The sequence below is a fragment of the Athene noctua genome, chromosome 1, assembly GCF_965140245.1.
Source record: "Athene noctua chromosome 1, bAthNoc1.hap1.1, whole genome shotgun sequence".
NCBI classification, from domain to species: Eukaryota; Metazoa; Chordata; class Aves; order Strigiformes; family Strigidae; genus Athene; species Athene noctua.
This window is the reverse complement of record NC_134037.1, coordinates 1,431,066-1,448,156: the sequence shown is the minus strand read 5'-3', so window position 1 is coordinate 1,448,156 and position 17,091 is coordinate 1,431,066. Positions and strand designations below refer to the sequence as shown.

The following is a 17,091-nucleotide window of genomic DNA, read 5'->3' as shown; positions in this document are numbered from 1 at the left end:
AACCGTGGTGCAGCTCAAAGCTTGAAGGGGAGAGGAACCCCATCCAGTCCACATCTGGGGTGCCCCGATTTGGCTGGGACACCCCATGTGCAGGGATAAGTAGCGACTCTTGTAATTTTACACTTTTTCTCCTCGCTCAGCGTGGATTTTCACATCCTAATTCCCCATCGCTGCCAGCCGTCATCACCAAAGCTCTGTGCTGGGGTAGCTGCCTCCAGGCAGGGGGGTCCATTCCCCTGCCCAAGCCCCCCCGGCAGTGCCTTGGCAACCTTCTCTGTTTTCTTTGTGGTTCATTTTTTTCCAAGGGCACTACTGACCTTGATGGGCTCAAGAAGTGACCCAGGGTCTGTGCGAACCTCGTGAGGTTCTACAAGGACAAGTGCAAGGTCCTGCACAGGGGTTGGGGCAATCCCTGACATCAGTATGGATGGGGGACGGACGGACGGACGGACGGATGGATGGAGGGAGGGAGGGAGGGATGGAGGGAGGGAGGGACGGATGGAGGGATGGGGAGCAGCCCTGCGGAGAAGGACCTGGGGGTACTGGTGGATAAAAAATAGGACGTGACCCAGCAATGTGCACTCACAGCCCAGAAACCCCCCGTGTGCTGGGCTGCCCCCAGAGCAGGGTGGGCACAGGGCGAGGGGGGGATTCTCCCCCTCTGCTCCGCTCTGGGAGACCCCCCTGCAGGGCTGGGTCCAGCTCTGGGGCACCAACAGCAGAAGGACACGGACCTGCTCCAGCGGGGCCAGAGGAGGCCACGGAGATGCTGGGGGGGCTGGAGCCCCCCTGTGAGGACAGGCTGGGAGAGTTGGGGGGTTCAGCTGGAGGAGAGAAGGCTCTGGGGAGACCTTAAAGCGGCCCCCCAGGGCTGAAAGGGGCTGCGGGAAAGGGGGGGGGGACACTTTTTACAAGGGCAGGTAGTTAGGACAAGGGGGAACGGTTTTAAACTGACAGAGGGAGATTCAGTTTAGATCTGAGGCAGAAATTGTTCCCTGTGAGGGGGGTGAGGCCCTGGCACAGGCTGCCCAGAGAAGCTGTGGCTGCCCCCTCCCTGGAAGGGCTCAAGGCCAGGTTGGACGGGGCTTTGGGCAACCTGGGCTGGTGGAAGGTGGCCCTGCCCGGGGCAGGGGGTGGCACTGGAGCGGCTTTAAGGTCCCTTCCACCCAAACTGCTCTGTGATTCTCTGAGTCTCCCTATTCACCCCCCTACAAACACAGACCCCAGCTCTGCCCTCAGGGGTGCTGGGTGCGGCATATCTGGCATGTGGCAGTGGGGTAGCCCCAGAATTTGGGAGCTACCAAGCCCCTGGAAGAAATACCCCCAGGAGAGACACCAGCCACCAGTGCACAGCAAGGCACTGGCTGTACCACGGCTGGTGGGGAATGGACGGGGTCCTCCTGCCCACCAAGGATGACCAAAAGTGGCACCGTGGTGTGGCAGAACCTTTGGGGTCGTGCCCCTGCATCTGCTGGGCATCCACTGGCTGCTGGGTGGGGGGATTTGGGCACTTGCATTGCCGTGTTGAGGGGATCACAAGAGGAGGAGCAGCAGCTCTTCCCAGTTGGGACAACCCAAGTGAAGCCCATGCCCCAAGGCAGGCTCTGCATGACGCTGTGCCAGGATCCCGAGCGGCTGTAGCAGCTCAGGGGGTGGTAGGGGACCAGGGTGGGAGACAGGGAAGAAATCTGGGTGTGGATAGCCAGGACAGTGCTGGTGAAACTAGCTCTGAGGTCTCCCAGGGCTGGTGGGAAGGACACCAGCTCTTGGAGGGGTCCAGCTGCACTCACGGAGCAGGTTTGGTCAACCAGCATGGTCATGGCTAGATGACAGCCGTGGTGGCTACCTGCTTTGGGGATCCGTCGCCTCCTTGGCAGTCCTGAGCAGCTGGAGAGAAGGCAACTCAAGGAGTTAAAAAGCCTATGTGGGAAGGAGCTGGTCTGGGCAGAAACACCCCAACCCAACGCTTTGGGGCCAAAGGCCACCCTTCCACCTGCCAAAATGTTCCTGACATTTCCCCTCTGTTTTTAAAGCTTTTCCTTTTTTTTTTTTTTTTTTTGTCTTTTGTTATTCTAAAGAGAAAATAGATCTCAAAAGTCACGTCCGGCTGAAAAACCCAAAGCGTCCGTTCAAAAACAACAAGCCCGGGGATGGTTCTCCGGTGCTGAGTCAGCGCGTGGCAGGGTGTGAGCGCCGAGGGAGCCGGAGCAGGGGAAGGAGCCACCTGGGCCAGCGCCAGCGATGTGCTTGCACGCGGTCCCGCGAGCCAACGCCAAAATATTTGCAGACACCCAGGGCTGGCCGTGCTGAATTAAAGCAGTGCTTGACCAGACTGAAGCTTCTCGGGCCACCACAGCCCAAGTCCTGCTCGTGGGAGGCATGCTGGTGCTCAGCACTGGGGAGGCCGCCCCTCAGTGAGTGGGTTCAGTTTTGGGCCCCTCACCCCAAAAAGGCCATTGAATGACTCGAGCGTGGCCAGAGAAGGGCAACGGAGCTGGGGCAGGGTCTGGAGCACAGGTCTGCTGGGGAGCGGCTGGGGGAACTGGGGGGGTTCAGTCTGGAGCAGAGGAGGCTGAGGGGAGACCTCCTGGCCCTCTGCAACTCCCTGCCAGGAGGGGGCAGAGAGGGGGGATGAGTCTCTGGAGCCAAGGCCCCAGCGCCAGGCCCCGAGGGAATGGCCTCAAGCTGCCCAGGGCAGGGTCAGGCTGGCTCTGAGGAAGGATTTCTGTGCAGAAGGGGCTGTTGGGCGTTGGAATGGGCTGCCCAGGGCAGGGGGGAGTCCCCGGGATCCCTGGAGGGGTTGAAGAGTCGGGCTGAGCCAGCGCTGAGGGATCTGGGGGAGTTGGGAACGGTCAGGGGGAGGGTCATGGCTGGGCTGGGGGAGCTGCAAGGGCTTTTCCAACCCAGATGATTCTGTGTTTCATTTTTTGGGGGTCTCTGGTTTATTTATGGGCTGGACCCAGGTATCTATAACAGGTGAGGCAGGGGAAGAAGTCTAGGGGTCTCACCTTGGCCAAACCGGGCCATGCGGTACACCTCCTCGGCGCCTCGGAAGCCCAGCATCCGGCACACCACGTCTCCATCCTTCTTGTCCCAGCCGTCATCACACACTGTGCCCCAACGGCGGTCGTAGAAGACCTCCACCCGTCCCTCGTGGGAGCCGGAGCCGTTCACCAGCCGAATCATCCCCTCCTCGGCGACTGCTGGTGGGAAAAGAGAGGGAGGTCAGAGGGGGAATGGTGGCATCTCCAGGTGCCGCCTCGGACCACCTCCCATGCCCTCCCTGTGGTGTGCACGGCCGCAGAAAGCACCGGGTGAGGCACCTCCAGGAGACCTGGGGACATCCCAACGCCGCCGGGTACGGTGCTGGAGGGGTGTCCCATCCCACCCAGGGTTTTGTTGGAGGAGGCTGAGCCTTGTGATGGCCATGCCAAGATGGGAAACCTGTTTGCAGCCTAAAAGTGCTGCAAGGAGGGCAGGCACCGAGCCAGGATCAGTCCTGAAGCCATCAAGGTGAGACCAAACAGAGACAGCTCAGGCTTGTGATGAGATATGGTGGAGCTGGGAACGGTCAGTGTGAAGTTAATGGTTGGACTGGAGGATCTTCAAAGTCTTTTCTAACTGAGATGATTCTGGGATTCTGTGATCTGATCAACTGATGGGAGGAGCAAGCTGCCAGCAAAACCAAGGCACAAAGAGTTTCCAAAAGGGACTATGAAAGGGGACTGCAGGTGATGTGGAGACTCTTCCAGCCTGGAGACAGGACCCTGGGCCAAGTTCACGCTGCCCAGACAGACCCTGGCTTCATGCTTGAGGTGGTGGTGAGCGGAGGCTCATGTCAGTCCAAAACACCGAACTGGGGTAAGGGATTATGGCTTGACCTTGCTCCCTCCACTCCCAGCTGCCTTTTTGGGGCTCCTCAGCCTTCCTGCCCCGATCATCACCCTCCTGCTAGGTGAGACCGGCATGGTCACCCTTCATCCTTCAGCCAGGGAGAGGCACGGGGTGGCGGTGGTTTGTCTGACAGGGGAATGACCAAGAAGCTCAGCACCACAACCAAACCACAGCAGTTCTGCCCCCAGCCAAGGAAACCCAGCGAAAGGGACACATCACAAATCCTGTTATTTGGGATGAGGAAGGGGTCAAGCGGAGAAAATCGCTGTCAGGCAGCTGGGCTCGCTCCGTGACTCACTGTGGGCTGGGACGGCAGCCGAGGGTGGAGCTGGGCTCCCCCAAACAAGGTTGTACTGCAGCTGCTTGGAGATCTTTATTTAAAGACATTTTCCGAAAGCCAGGGTTTGGGTTTTGTGTTTTTGTTTTTGTTTTTTTTTCTCCTATCAAAACACACTTTCCCATTGGAATTGCTCGATGACATGACTTCTCAAATGGGAAGATAAATGGGGTTTGGGTTGCCACGTGAGGCATCTCCAGGCAGACCAAAGTCTCCTCCGTGCTGACCATCATCAAGTCTCCAGCTCATCCTCTATGCCCAAGGCTGGTCCCTGGTGGAGAAGGGGTTGAGGGGCTACAGTCTGCTTCCACACCCCCAAAACTCCCTCAACCACAGCCACCACCAAAGTCCCAGCAATGCAAAAGGCAACAAAACCTTCTTGTCTGCTGCGATTTTGCTGGTACGTGGCTCATGGCAACTCCTCAAGTGGTGAAGCTGAAAGGTCTCCATGCCAAGAGGTGACCGGTGCTGAGGGGGCTGCCAAGAGCTGATAAAACCTGACATGGCTCCAACATCTCCTTTAGCTTCATGGTGGTGGGATGTCATGGGCAGCCATGCTCGCCTGAGCTCTCTTTAGGCACCTTGGCCAACCAAGCTGGTGACCATGAGGTTGGCCAAGGTGGGTGAAGCAGGGTCCCAGCCAGCCCCGGGCCCTCGGGGCTGGGAGGCGCAGGGTTAACGGGACATTTAGAAACTGGAGCAGCCTTTGGGACCTGCTGCACAGAGATTCGATGGGTTTTGGCACTGCCGGCTGGCTGGGACCTGCACAAAATTGGGTTTTTTTCCATGTTTCAGGCTCTGGGTTCTCCCTGGCTTGCTCCCAGCAGGAACACAGCCACCTCTTCCAGTGACCTCCAGAAAGCACAGTCCTTGCTTGGCCTCAGCACTGGCCCATCTCCCACTTCCAGGACCCACTCAAGGTCAGGCCCAAGAAGGGGTCTGGAAACCCTGAGCATGTTTTCCTGGATCTGGGCAGAGCACCGGGGTCACGGAGGAGCCAGGAAACATCTCTGTGATGGAAAAGCAATAACTAAATGGGGTGTAGAGCACCCTGGTTTTACGCAGCATAATCCCCTCTGTGAAACCATCCAGCCCTGCCTCCAAAGCTGCCCACATTCCCAGGAGAACAGGCAGGTGCCTGACAGCCCAGGACCAGCTCCTTATATCTAACATCAGCTGGTTTCTCACCCTGTCCAGGACCAGCTCCATACCTCCAACCCAAGCCAGCTGCTCATCCCAAAGTCCTCATTCCTCCCCTCGTGAGTCTGTCCTCACCCCGGCTCTTCGCTGGATGCTCATCAGAGCCTTTGCGTGCTGGAAGACGGCAACTGCTTCCCCAAGGAGGGGAAGAGATGTGCAATCAGGGCGCAGATCCAAGCACAACTGGGATGTTCCTATTAATCAGCAGGGTGAGGGCTGCTAATAAAGCTGCAGAGCTCAGCCACATGAGTCCTGGCCAGAACCCTTCCACTTAGCCTCTGACAAGCATTGCTTAGAGGACTAATAAAAGCTAATAAAACCCAGAAGTCTCCTCCCAAACCAGTGCCAGCTGCCCATAATGGCCTCACAGCCCAGCCCAGGGCTGTTTCAGTGCCCGTGAGTCCTGGGGACTGCACCCAGGGCCGGGCCCCAGCGAGATAGTGGAACCAGCAGAAGATGCACAGGGACCAAAGTAGGTTGTCCACCTCGCTCTGCTGCAGAAGCTTGCCCAGGATCAGGCTCTCCTGGGCTGCAGCTCCAAAGCAGCACAGGAGCATCCCAGCCATGCTCTCTGCCTGCAGCAAGCCCCTGCCTGCAAAGTGGCCTGGCCCCATCCGTTTTGGAGCAGCTCCCTGGCCCCTTCCCTCTCCGCCATACCCAATAAACCCCGAAAGCATCATCCTCTGTGCGTGCATTTGTTTTGCTGCAGCAATTACCTCCAAACCTCTCAACCTTCCCATTACCCAGCCCCCAAAAGCAGCAAAACAAGGAAGGAGAAGCTCAAGATGAGAAATAGCTCCCGGTGGCTGAGAAAACAAGGGCCTGACTCTTTGCAGCTGGGCTGGGATATCATCTCCCCCCTGATAACAGAGACCATCTGCCCCTAGTTCCCTGGGCTCCTCACCGCTTTCTCTTGCTGCCCCTGCTCTGCTCTGGTCCCTTTGGTTTGGGAATACGGGTGCAAACATCCCATTTCCATGGGGTACATCTACCCCAGGAAATTAAATAGTGATATACCCCGTCATTTACACTTTACAGATGGAAATCAGCTGTGGTTGCCCACCAAAGAGTGGCTGGAGGGGGCTGGGTCACTGGTACGTCCCACCGTGGTGCTCCCCGTTCCCCAGCTGCCTCTGCTGCTGCTCCCCTTCTAACCCTGCCACGTCCTCGCTCTCACTTGGCACCGTTCGGGTGGCATGGCGGCTGGTGGCCAGGACCTGGAGTCCCTGTGTGGGCACCTGAGGCAGGAGGGGTGTCCCCAGGGAGGCAGGAGAGATGTCCCCAAGGAGAGATGTCCCCAAGGAGGCAGGAGGGATGTCCCCATGGAGGGATGTTCCCAAGAAGGGATGTTCTTGGACAGGCAGGAGGGATTTCCCCAAGGAGGTAGGAGGGATGTCCCAAGGAGGGATGTCCCAGGGGTGGCAGGACACATGTCCCCAAGGAGAGATGTCCGCAGGGAGGCAGGAAGGGTGTCCTCAAGGAGGGATGTCCCTAAGGAGGGATGTCCCTAAGGAGGGATGTCCCAGGGGTGGCAGGAAGGGTGTCCTCAAGGAGGGATGTCCCCAAGAAGGGATGTCCCTGGAGAGGCAGCAGGAATGTCCAAAGCTTGGAGGAAACCATCAGCATCTCCAGGGATCTCCAGGATGAGAACCCTGCAGGGCAGAGCTGTAGCACAGCAGAGCGTGGGCAGGATCCGGCCCTAGGCTTGTTCCCTGGCATTTCTTGGCTTGCCAGTCCAGCACCCGACTCTGGGGATCGGTGGAAACGCGCTGGACTTGGCCCCTGAGGGAACCCCAAAGCAAGGGCAGCGCTGCCGGGCACAGCTGCGGTCAGCAGCACGGCGTGGCCCAGGTACCTCCATCCAAACGGGGGTTTTTCCATCTTTAAACTCTGGAAAAATGCCTCCTCGGGCCAATCCTGCCGTGGGAAGAGATGTGTCCTTCCTTCCAGCCCCTCGTTCCCCTCGCTGCCAGCTCCGGGCTGGCTCCGGGTTAGTGATGATGACGTTTGTTGGCAAAACGCCTGCGCGGGCGGGCGAGCTCAGCCCCGAGCTTCATCCTGTTTGTTTGCTGGGAAGAAGCGGGGAGCAGAAAGTCCCAACTGGCTTTGGGCACCCTCAATCCTGCCTCAGCAGCCTGACCGGGGGCTCGGCACACCGAGGGCTCCTGGGGCTGCAAATCAAGGTGCTTCCCCCTGCTTGGCTTTGCCTTAACATCACAACCACTTTCCTCGAGCATCCTCAGGCCTTGCCGACACCTCTCCCACCTCCCCGCCGCTCCAGCTCCTCCTTGGAAGGAAAACCCAAGCACAGGGCGCAGCAGCCTTGTCCCAGCAGCTGTTTTCCTGCCTGATTTGCAGCAGGAATTTCCCCTGCATGCGCCTAACCCGCCAAACACCACCCATACCAGGCTCAGAGCAGCAGGGAGAAAAACCACGAGTGAGCACTTACCTGTGCTGCCACCTCGGTCTCCCTTCTCCCCCTTCGGGCCTCGGTCACCTGGGAAAAGAAAGAGCACAGGTAAAATCAGTTTTTTAATGGATATCCCGCTCTTAGGGAACATTGTGTGTCTGTAGCTCTTGGATGGCTTAATCAGTTTGGGGAAACTGAGGCACAACACAGCAAATGATTTGTCAACCCATCTCGCAAACCCCCTGGCCGTGCTGCATGGTGATGGGACCCACCTTCTCACTCCCTGGCTTAACCCAGGATCCTTCTTTTTAACAAAAAAACAAACCCCTCTCTGGGTGCAGGGGAAGGATGGGAGGATGGAAAAAAAACCCCAAAATCCTCCTGGGGTGCCTGTCCTATAGCAGATGGAGGACAGGAGGCTGGTGATCCCTTGAACCATCCACTCCGTGTGTTAACCCCCACCCTGACCAGCCAAGCCCTGGCTGCGAGGCAACAGCAAAGCAGGAATAAAGGCAAGCAAACCCTGAATTTGGGGCTGAAAATCCCTCTTTGGGGCTAAAAATGCTCCGTTTTGCAGGGGTCAGTGCCAGGGAAGTGGCTTCCCACAGCCTCGACAGAGCATTGACCCTTCCTGCACCCAGCTGGTGCCTCCTTGCGAGCAGATTTGCTGAACCCAACCCTTGTCTGCGTCGAGAAGCGATGATGCTGCGGGGTTCAGAGCAGCTGGGTAAACAGGCTGCCTTCAAAAACCATGCTGATTTCCGGATACAAATAACGAACTTCCTAATTATCTGTGTCATGGCTTGGCTGTCCCCGCACGGGCTGCCTCTGCCTGCACCCCACCACCTCCCTGAACCCCTGCCCGTGCTCCAGTTTTGCTCCTGGCAGGCAGCAGCCGTGTTTCCCTGTTGTGCACCACTGAAAACACTGTCCTGAGTGAGGCTGTGGGCTTGGCTTTACTGGTCCTGGCTTTGCGTAGAGGCTGCAGAGGGAAAAGGGCCGGGGTTGCTCCGGCCAGCGAGATGCTCGGGGTGAGCCCCAGCCCTGTGGTGTGGCCCCGCTTCAACATATCCTCCTCTTTTGTCTCCGTGTAAGAACAACAAACAACACACACGCAGAAATTTCTTATAAAAAAAATTAAAAATAATAATAAATAATTTTTTTAAAAAGCGGGCAGGAAATTCTTGCCCTTTAACTTGGAGGGAAGAGGAGATTGCTCCCCCGGGCAGCCGCAGCTGTGTCAGATGGAGGAAAGCTGCCGGCAGCCTGCCCCGCTGATGGGAACCAGATGACAGCAGCCCCCCGAGCAGCGGGAGAGAGGCCAGAGACGCTGCTCGCCCGCACGTGATGGTGCTGGGAGGCTGGAGCAGCCCGTGTTCTCCACCACCTTCCCTCCCCAGCCCAGAGGAAAGGGGGTTGGAAAGCAACAGTTATGGTTCTTAGGTGTTTGTCCTCAAAAGTCCGGCTCTTCCGGAGCAGAAGTGTTTTCCCAGCAGGGTCCGGGCTGCATCCTATGGAGCATCCTAAAGGAATGATGGAGAGAGGGGCAAGGTGGAGCTTGAGGGACAGGATTATATCAGCTGCTGTGGTCTGAAACTCCCGGAGTAAATAACCCAACTGCTGTGTCGTTGTTGGTCTCAGGGAGGTGACAGCAACTGGGACAAGTTGGGGACATCAGAGATCACAGAATCCCAGAATCATCCGGGTTGGAAAAGCCCTTGCAGCTCCCCCAGCCCAACCATGACCCTCCCCCTGACCGTTCCCAACTCCCCCAGATCCCTCAGCGCTGGCTCAGCCCGACTCTTCAACCCCCCCAGGGATCCCGGGGACTCCCCCCTGCCCTGGGCAGCCCATTCCAATGCCCAGATGCTGCAGGGGAAGGAAATACTCTGATGATGGGAGACCTCAACCATCAGAAATGGTTAGAAACCCTTAAGAAAAAGATCAAGGCAAAAAAATTTGGCACAAATTAAAACTGTACTGCACCTCTGCGAGAGGAACAGGTTGCCCAGAGAGATGGTAGATGCCCCTTTCCTGGAAATATTCAAGGCCAGGTTGGACAGGGCTTTGGGCAACCTGGGCTAGTGGAAGGTGGCCCTGCTCAGCAGAACAGCTTCAGGGCCGGCTGCTGCTCACCTGTGAGCCCTGACGTGGGTGTCCTTAGCCAGCGGATTGTGCCCAGGTCTCCAAAAAACAGCAGAAGGGCTCAGCTTAAGGATGCTGAGCTGCTGAAAAGGGCTTCAGGGGCTCTTGAGGAGTGAGAACTGGTTACAGATGGGGAAGGAGGAGCTGGTGCAATGGGGTCTGTGCTGGGCCCATCCCAAACGCGGCTGGGGAAGAGCCCCTCGAGTTAGGGGTTTGGGACGGGTTAGTGGGTTTAACCAAAAGCTCACCCTTCTCCTCCCCATCCCCAACCTGGGCTACTGCATTAGGCTTAATCTGAGTTGGGTTTTTTAAGCTTCATATACATCTGGCAGAGGAAAAACCCTTTAAAAGAGAGAAGCACTTTATGGACGATGCCAACAGATTCGCAAGGGTGCTTTAAAACACATCCCCTCTGCCTTACCCTTTCCCACCCACCTTGGCTTTTCCCGTGCAGTGCTCCAAGGCCCTTCATTTCCTCGCTCTCCTGGAAGGCTTTTCTTCTTCTTGTCCCCTTTTCCCTTCTTCTTCCCATCTCTCTTTTCCCCACTGAAGCTCTCTGGTGAGCAAAGGACAACCCCTTCGGTGGCACAGCTTGCTGACTTCACCCTGGGGTCAAGCCCAGCTCCCCGAGGCGTCAGGGCTGGAGAACATCCCTGGTTGGGGATGAAGCAAGGAGAGATCCATGGTGCTGGGACAGAGCCCTCGAGTTCAGGATTGCCCCTTGCTGGCAGCACCGCTGGTCCTACCAGGAGGTCCTGCCTGGTGCCTTCACCCAACGAGTATCAAGGTCTTGCTCGGCCCTTTCCCACTGCGAGTGAATTGGTGCAGCTCAGGCTGGTTTTTCTGGACTGTGCACACAATTTTGGCACAGGTGCCATGGCGAGTGACCCTCAGTTTTCTCCCATGGCAGAAGCTTGGACCCCACCGACGTCCTGCTCCTGGGCATCACCTCTGCTCTAAAAATCAGCGCTGCTGAGAGAGGCAGGACACAAAACCTGCAAAGCTTGTGGGAGAGGACATCACTGGAGGAGCGTGGAAATTGCTCCTGGCTCTGCAGGGTGAGGTGACGTGGACCACCATGGAGCAAGCCCCAGGAGAAGCTGCCAAACCCCCATCTTCACAGGCAGAAACATCTCCTGCCTTCAGCAACATGCCAGAAACCTCCTCCTTGCCTGCATGTGGTGCTCAGGAAGGGGACTTCTCTCATTGCCTTGAATTTATCTATAAATTATTGATCCCTACCTTGGCTTATTTACTGCTGTTTCCTCCTGAACGTGTTCCTGCATGATGTTCTCCATGGAAGAGTGAAGAAGACTGATGTATACTCACTTTCCAGAATAATTTTCTCCATTTGGAAGCAAGGAAAATAATACTCCACTGGGGTAATTTTGAGGGAAAATGTATCAAGGATAGGAAAATACCAACAAGGGAAAACACTCGGGACTCTGTTGTGGAGAGGAGCTGTCCCTCGACCAGGTCAGACCAGCTCTGTGAGATGGCTTAAACCCGGGATTTTGGGAGAGGAGGCTCATCCATCCCAGATGCCCCCCGCCCCAGGACAGGCCGCATTTTCTGGGGAACAGATAGCAATCCTTGCTCAGAAGAAAGTCATTATAGATGTGTAAGACTAGTGCTGCAGAAAAACAGGCCTTTACTTAAAGCCTGGGTTTGGATCGTTGCCTGGCTTGGTGTCTGTTTCCTATAAATTTCAGAGAATCCCATAAACTGTAGAAATTCAGTGCTTGCTGCCAGCGTGGTTTGTTACTTATTGGAGAAGGGGTTGGATTAAAACCCCTTATTTGAGCACCCTTGACCTTTGGGATGTGGGAAGTGGGGGCTGTAGTTTGGGGGTCCCTTCGTAGGCGACACATCCAAGCCCTGGAGGTGACCCCCATCCACATGGGCCATCAAGGGGAGGGGGAGGGAGGGACCCCTGGGCTGGTGATGGGCTCTGGTGGGGCCTGGGGGTGGTCCATCCCCCTGGGGGAAACACCTGATGGCTTTTCTGCCATGGTGTCATCCTCACCCCAAACCAAGGATGCCTCCAAGAAACACACAGCGAAGGGGGTCCCTCAAGGCCTTGGCTGGTAGAGCCCTGGAGACAGCTTAACCTTCAAGCCAAGAGGCCTCCTCAGATACAGGGGTTACTCCACACCGGTGAAAAGATGACAGCTAGAAGCAGCGCACAGATCTGCTGCCCCCTTGGCGTGCCGTCTGACCCATGGCCTCCCAAATCCAAGAGCAGAAGCGCCTCATCTCCCCGGCGAGGGGGCTTGAGGTGCAGACCAGCTCTGGGGAAGGGTCCCCAGGCTTGTGGAAGTTGATGCTCTACTGCTGTGGTGTGGCCATAGCCCTCCCCTGAAGGCAGGGGCTGTGCTGGGTTTGGTCTCCACCACCTCCCATGTGCTGAGCACCGGAGAAAGGCTTCGTCGTGTCTCCAGAGTGCTCCACACTGGAGCGGTGATGCCCACCATGGGGTCTGTTATCACATCTCAGCACTGACCCAGCACAGCAGCTGTTAACATCTCTGCCTTAGGGGTGAAACGTGACGCAGGAGCCCATCAACCCCCCTCCCACCTCCAGAGGGGACACGTCCCCTGGGGACGCGCTTTGCAGAACAAATCTGGCATCAAGGCTTGGTCCTCTACTAAGCCCAATTCAACTGGCCCAGACTCCCTGGGATAATTTGCTCGTCTAATGAGTGCTTGGCACCGGCCAGTGAGAAAAGCCCACTTTCCTCTGCTCCGGGGAAGGAAAGGAAACCACGGTCCCGAAGCGTGTTGTGGCTTTGGTTGGCGGACCTCGGCGTTTGATGTGCTGCCAGGAACATCTCGGCGCCGCTGTCTCCTTTGCGCTAGCACCCGTCCCTGCGGCTCTCAGGCCTTTGCAAGGCTTGTGCCAGGGATGTACCTAGGGGTTAGTTTGACTTCCTGCAGCATCAGACGAGGCGTTTTCACCCCGCCGCTCCGATAAAGTCCTGCACCCCCACAACAAGACATTGCAATCCTGCAGGCCAGAGTTACCTCCAAAAAAACCAAAAGATAGCGCTGGAAAACAAGCATGAAATGCTGGTTTCTTTATTCTTGCAGCACGCAGGGCTCTGTGCCCCACTGCCTCGGTGGGAGGATGGAGAGTTGTCCCAGCCACAGCAGCCCAGAGACCCTGGGCTTCCAGTTAGAGGAGATGGGGTGATGGAAATAGCACCCAGCAGAGTTCTTGAAGACAACAAGGTGCTGCATTAATATAATCCAACCAGCCACGTGGCATGGAGAGCCATGTCCAGGAGCTAATGGGACCCAGGAAGTGCCCGGACTGGGGTGACTGGGAGAGCGGTGGGATGTTCAGAGCCATCGTGTCAGTAGGGAGGGTGATCACAGCAGCGATGGCTCCAGGGAAAGAGTACCAGACGGGTGCTGATCCTGCAGGAGACCTTCTTGCCTTGGGCTGCAGCTCTGGGAGCTTCAGAAGCCCATGGGCAGCATCTCATCTCCTGCATGTCCATTCTACCCAGACCTAAAGCTTTCTGGGGCTGCACTGGGATGCACTGGGAGGTGGACAGCGTGTCCCTAGGAAAGATTCTTCTAAAGACACCACGAAGTGGAGAAAGGATGGAAGATGTGCTCCTGCCCCTAGATTGCAAGAGGCTTTCTGGTGGAATGCAAGGTACAGGAGGTGGCCACTGCTGTGGCTACTGCACATGAAGAACGGGCCACCAGACATGACACAGGGGTCTCACCCCAACCCCTGCTCCTGGCGATCAGCACTTTGGAGGACATACAGGAAAACTGGATGCCAACTCTGGCCAGCTCATGGCTTGAGGCCAAGTTTGCAGGTAGAGGAGAGAGAAGACATTTAAAGAGGACATTTTCCTTCAGCTTTCCCACCTGCAATTCACCCGGGGAGCTCACTGCACGAAAGCGAGAGCTCGCAAGACTAATAACGCACGGGACCTCTGGAAGAAGGGACAGCAACCCCCTTCCTGCCTGGAGAGCTTGCCTGCTGGTCTCCGGGCATTTTCCAGACCCAGACCCTGGTCTGTGGCCATGGCCCCATGTCCTGGTAGCCACTGTGGCCACATCCCAGGTCAACATCACCCACAAGCATGAGACGAGGGGAATCCACCACTTCAGCCACCGGTGACCAGGCTGCAGGCAGGGCAGCTCTGCCCGGGGTGGTGTCCCTTCCTTGGGCTGGGCCCTTCCTGCCTCCCCCTGCCCACAAAGCATTTCGAGGCAGAAAGAGCATGCTTTGGGATCATCCATCCTGTTTTAGGTTGCGGCATGGAACTTCTTATAAAAGGTCTCCTGGGATAGATCTGTCCTGCTAAATAGGTGCGTGGCCACTTCCTACACCCACAGCTTCTCCCTGCTCTTAGCCAGGGTGTGGTGAGATGCTGCCAAACCACAGCGAGCCAGAAAAGGTCATCAGAAAACAAACACTTTTAGGCTATTCCTAAAACCCTGCCGGAGCCAAGCGTGGGAGGGCAGTCCGGTAGGTCCTCACGGGGCTCTGGTGAGGGACTGGTGCAGGCAGCGCTGCCTGCCTGCCTGCGCTGAGACCCGTTGCATGGCAGGAACATCACAAACCCAATTGTTGTGCCCTTCTCCTTCCAATCCCTGGACTGTCTCCACTTTGGTGGAAAGGTTGTTCATGTGCACACTCCCAGCTCCACAAGATTTCCTCTCCCCTCCAGGGAGCCCCAGGGAGGTCCCAAGCCAGAGGACCCACCACTCTCCCACTCATGACCAGTGTCTCTGCCCCTCACCCCAGTGGTGTCCAGAGCCAGTTTGCTGCCCAACAAGCCCAGCCAGACCCCACGACCCACCCGGGAGCACGCACAGAGGCTGGTCCTTACCTTTGAATCCCCGCATCCCCACTGGACCTGGAGGGCCAAGGTCTCCTTGGTCCCCTTTCAAGCCACGTGGTCCTGGTGGTCCTCTCTCCCCAGGTAGCCCTGAAGCAAGGACAAAAACACAAAATGACCCTCTTTCAGCAGAGACCTACACAAACCAGATGTGCACACACACACATGCATGAGTCCTGCTTGCTAGCAGACATGCCAGGTGGTCTCTGGTTCTTTGCCAGGAGTTGGGGACCATCAGGAGACACCGGAGAGTCCAGCCCATCCTCTCTTTCTGCACCTGCCCCTGGATACAGAATAGATTTAACCCAGAGATAGGCTGGTGCTAATGCCGCTCTGAGCATCCTAAGGCTCAGATTAAGGTAACTGGGTTCCAAAGCTAGAGACCAAGGAGGAAGAACATGGAGCAGAGACCCCAAGGAGACATGATGTGCCCAGCATGAGCTGCAGGTCCCTTGCATCCATGCACACTGACCAGGTGGGTTTGCTATTTATTGGAGAAGGGGTTGGATTAAACCCCCTTATCTGAGCACCCTCGACTTTTGGGATGTGGGAAGTGGGGGCTGTAGTTTGGGGGTCCCTTCGTAGGCGACACATCCAAGCCCTGGAGGTGACCCGCATCCACATGGGCCATCAAGGGGAGGTGGAGGGAGGGACCCCTGGGCTGGTGATGGGCTCTGGTGGGGCCTGGGGGTGGTCTGGAGGGATTCCCCAGGCACTGCGCTTTCCACCCCTCCTGGGCTGGGCTTTTCCAAACTTAGTCAATATTTTCCTCTGGTTTAAGAGGGAAAAAAAGCTGCCAGGAGGAATTTAGGCATCAGCTCCAGTGGACATGAGCTGGGGTTTAACTCTATTCCTGCTGTGTCCAGCCAACACCTCGGCTCCCTCCCAGGGGGGATGCTGCAGCATGTCAGGACCTGGCTAGGGATTTGGGTAGAGGAGCTGGGGCAGAGGCAGGGTGGAAGATCTGCTGTGCAAAAAGGGATTTACCAGGGATGCTTTACAACGCCTGGCTGCACCTGAACCTGAGCTCCCCACACCCAAAGACCTGATGCTGTGACTGCATCCAGAAAAGCACCGGAGAAATCGAGACAGAGAAAGACCTAAAAATAGTTGCCTTTTCAGCAACTCTTCCCGAAGGTGAACCCTCCAAAGATTGTTTTGTTTTTCTGTTTAAAAAAAAAAAAAAAAAAAAAGGAAAGAAGCCAGAATGATATATTTCTGATGCTTGTTACACCCAAGAAAAACAGCCATGAATCTGTCAACGCAAAAAAATATAGCTGTCGGTGAAAGGAGCACGGGCAGCCAGCGCGGAGAAGGGCTTTCAGGGAGTGATCGTGTTTCCAGGCTGGCTCTGCCTAACTTGGCTGGTCCTGCCGCCTGTCGTGGAGCAGGGGGAAACAGGGTACCAAAATACGAGGTTTTAAGCCCAGCTCAGTACCGGCAGCTCAGATGCAGGGGGGTGGGGCGCTGAACCTGGCTTTGACACTGATGGTCCTACGTGGGTCATGTCTTTAGCAGTGAAGGTGAAGCCAGGGCTGGATGTCCTCTGGGATGGAGAAGGAGGTCCATGCCCCAGGGAGGGCGGATCCTGTCACATCTAATGGGAAAGAGCCTCTTGGGGACAGAAAGTCCTCACCAAAGGGGATCCTCCATCACCTCTGTGCCATCCCCGGCTCTTGGATGCAAAGCCAGTATTTCTAGGTTTGGCTTAAAATTAGAAACAGGCTTAAGCCAAGTCCCATTTCTCAGGGTGGGGGGTGCCTTCTGTTGGTGTTTTAATTGAATTCCTCTCAAAAACAATGGTTGGAATTAAGGAGGGGAAAAAAATTGGCTTTCTTGACATTGAAAAAAATGTCCTATGAAAATCCTCAGAGCTGCAACCAGTGGCCAAGTCCCCTCTGCCAGGCTGGAGGGACCTCACGCTGGGTCCCTGTGTGCTGATGGGGGGGGAGCAGGCAGGAGCAGGGGGCAGCCCTGGTGCCTTGTAAAGGTTTGGTTTTAGTGAGCACGGGGTGGGGGCCACCCCCTGCACAAACCCGGGCTGGGTGGCTGCGTCAGAGGAGCCTGGGGCCACCAACCTGCAGGCGCTGGACCCTGCAGCTCTCGCTGTCCTGGGGCCAGCTGGGAGATGAGAAAGACTTGTTGCCCCTACAGACTGGCAGTCTGGCAGGAGAAGGGGCAGCAGGTTAATCCCGTTGTTCCTCAAGACTTGTGCAAAGCCAGCGAGGTCCCAAGGGACAG

General features: G+C 56.7%; 1 protein-coding gene across 3 annotated transcripts in view; it reads right to left on the bottom strand.

Annotated features, from left to right (window-relative positions):
- Positions 1–17,091, bottom strand: part of SCARA5 (scavenger receptor class A member 5) — a 38,125-nt gene that overhangs the window by 701 nt on the left and 20,333 nt on the right. For 2 of the 3 annotated variants that reach the window (XM_074920583.1, XM_074920592.1), the window contains exons 6-8: positions 14,842–14,940; positions 7,881–7,928; positions 3,009–3,203 (exon numbers count right to left, since the gene is read on the bottom strand). In XM_074920583.1, coding sequence (XP_074776684.1) covers positions 3,009–3,203; positions 7,881–7,928; positions 14,842–14,940 — 342 coding nt within the window. The remainder of the gene's footprint in view (positions 1–3,008; positions 3,204–7,880; positions 7,929–14,841; positions 14,941–17,091) is intronic. The other variant, XM_074920599.1, reaches the window with a different exon arrangement.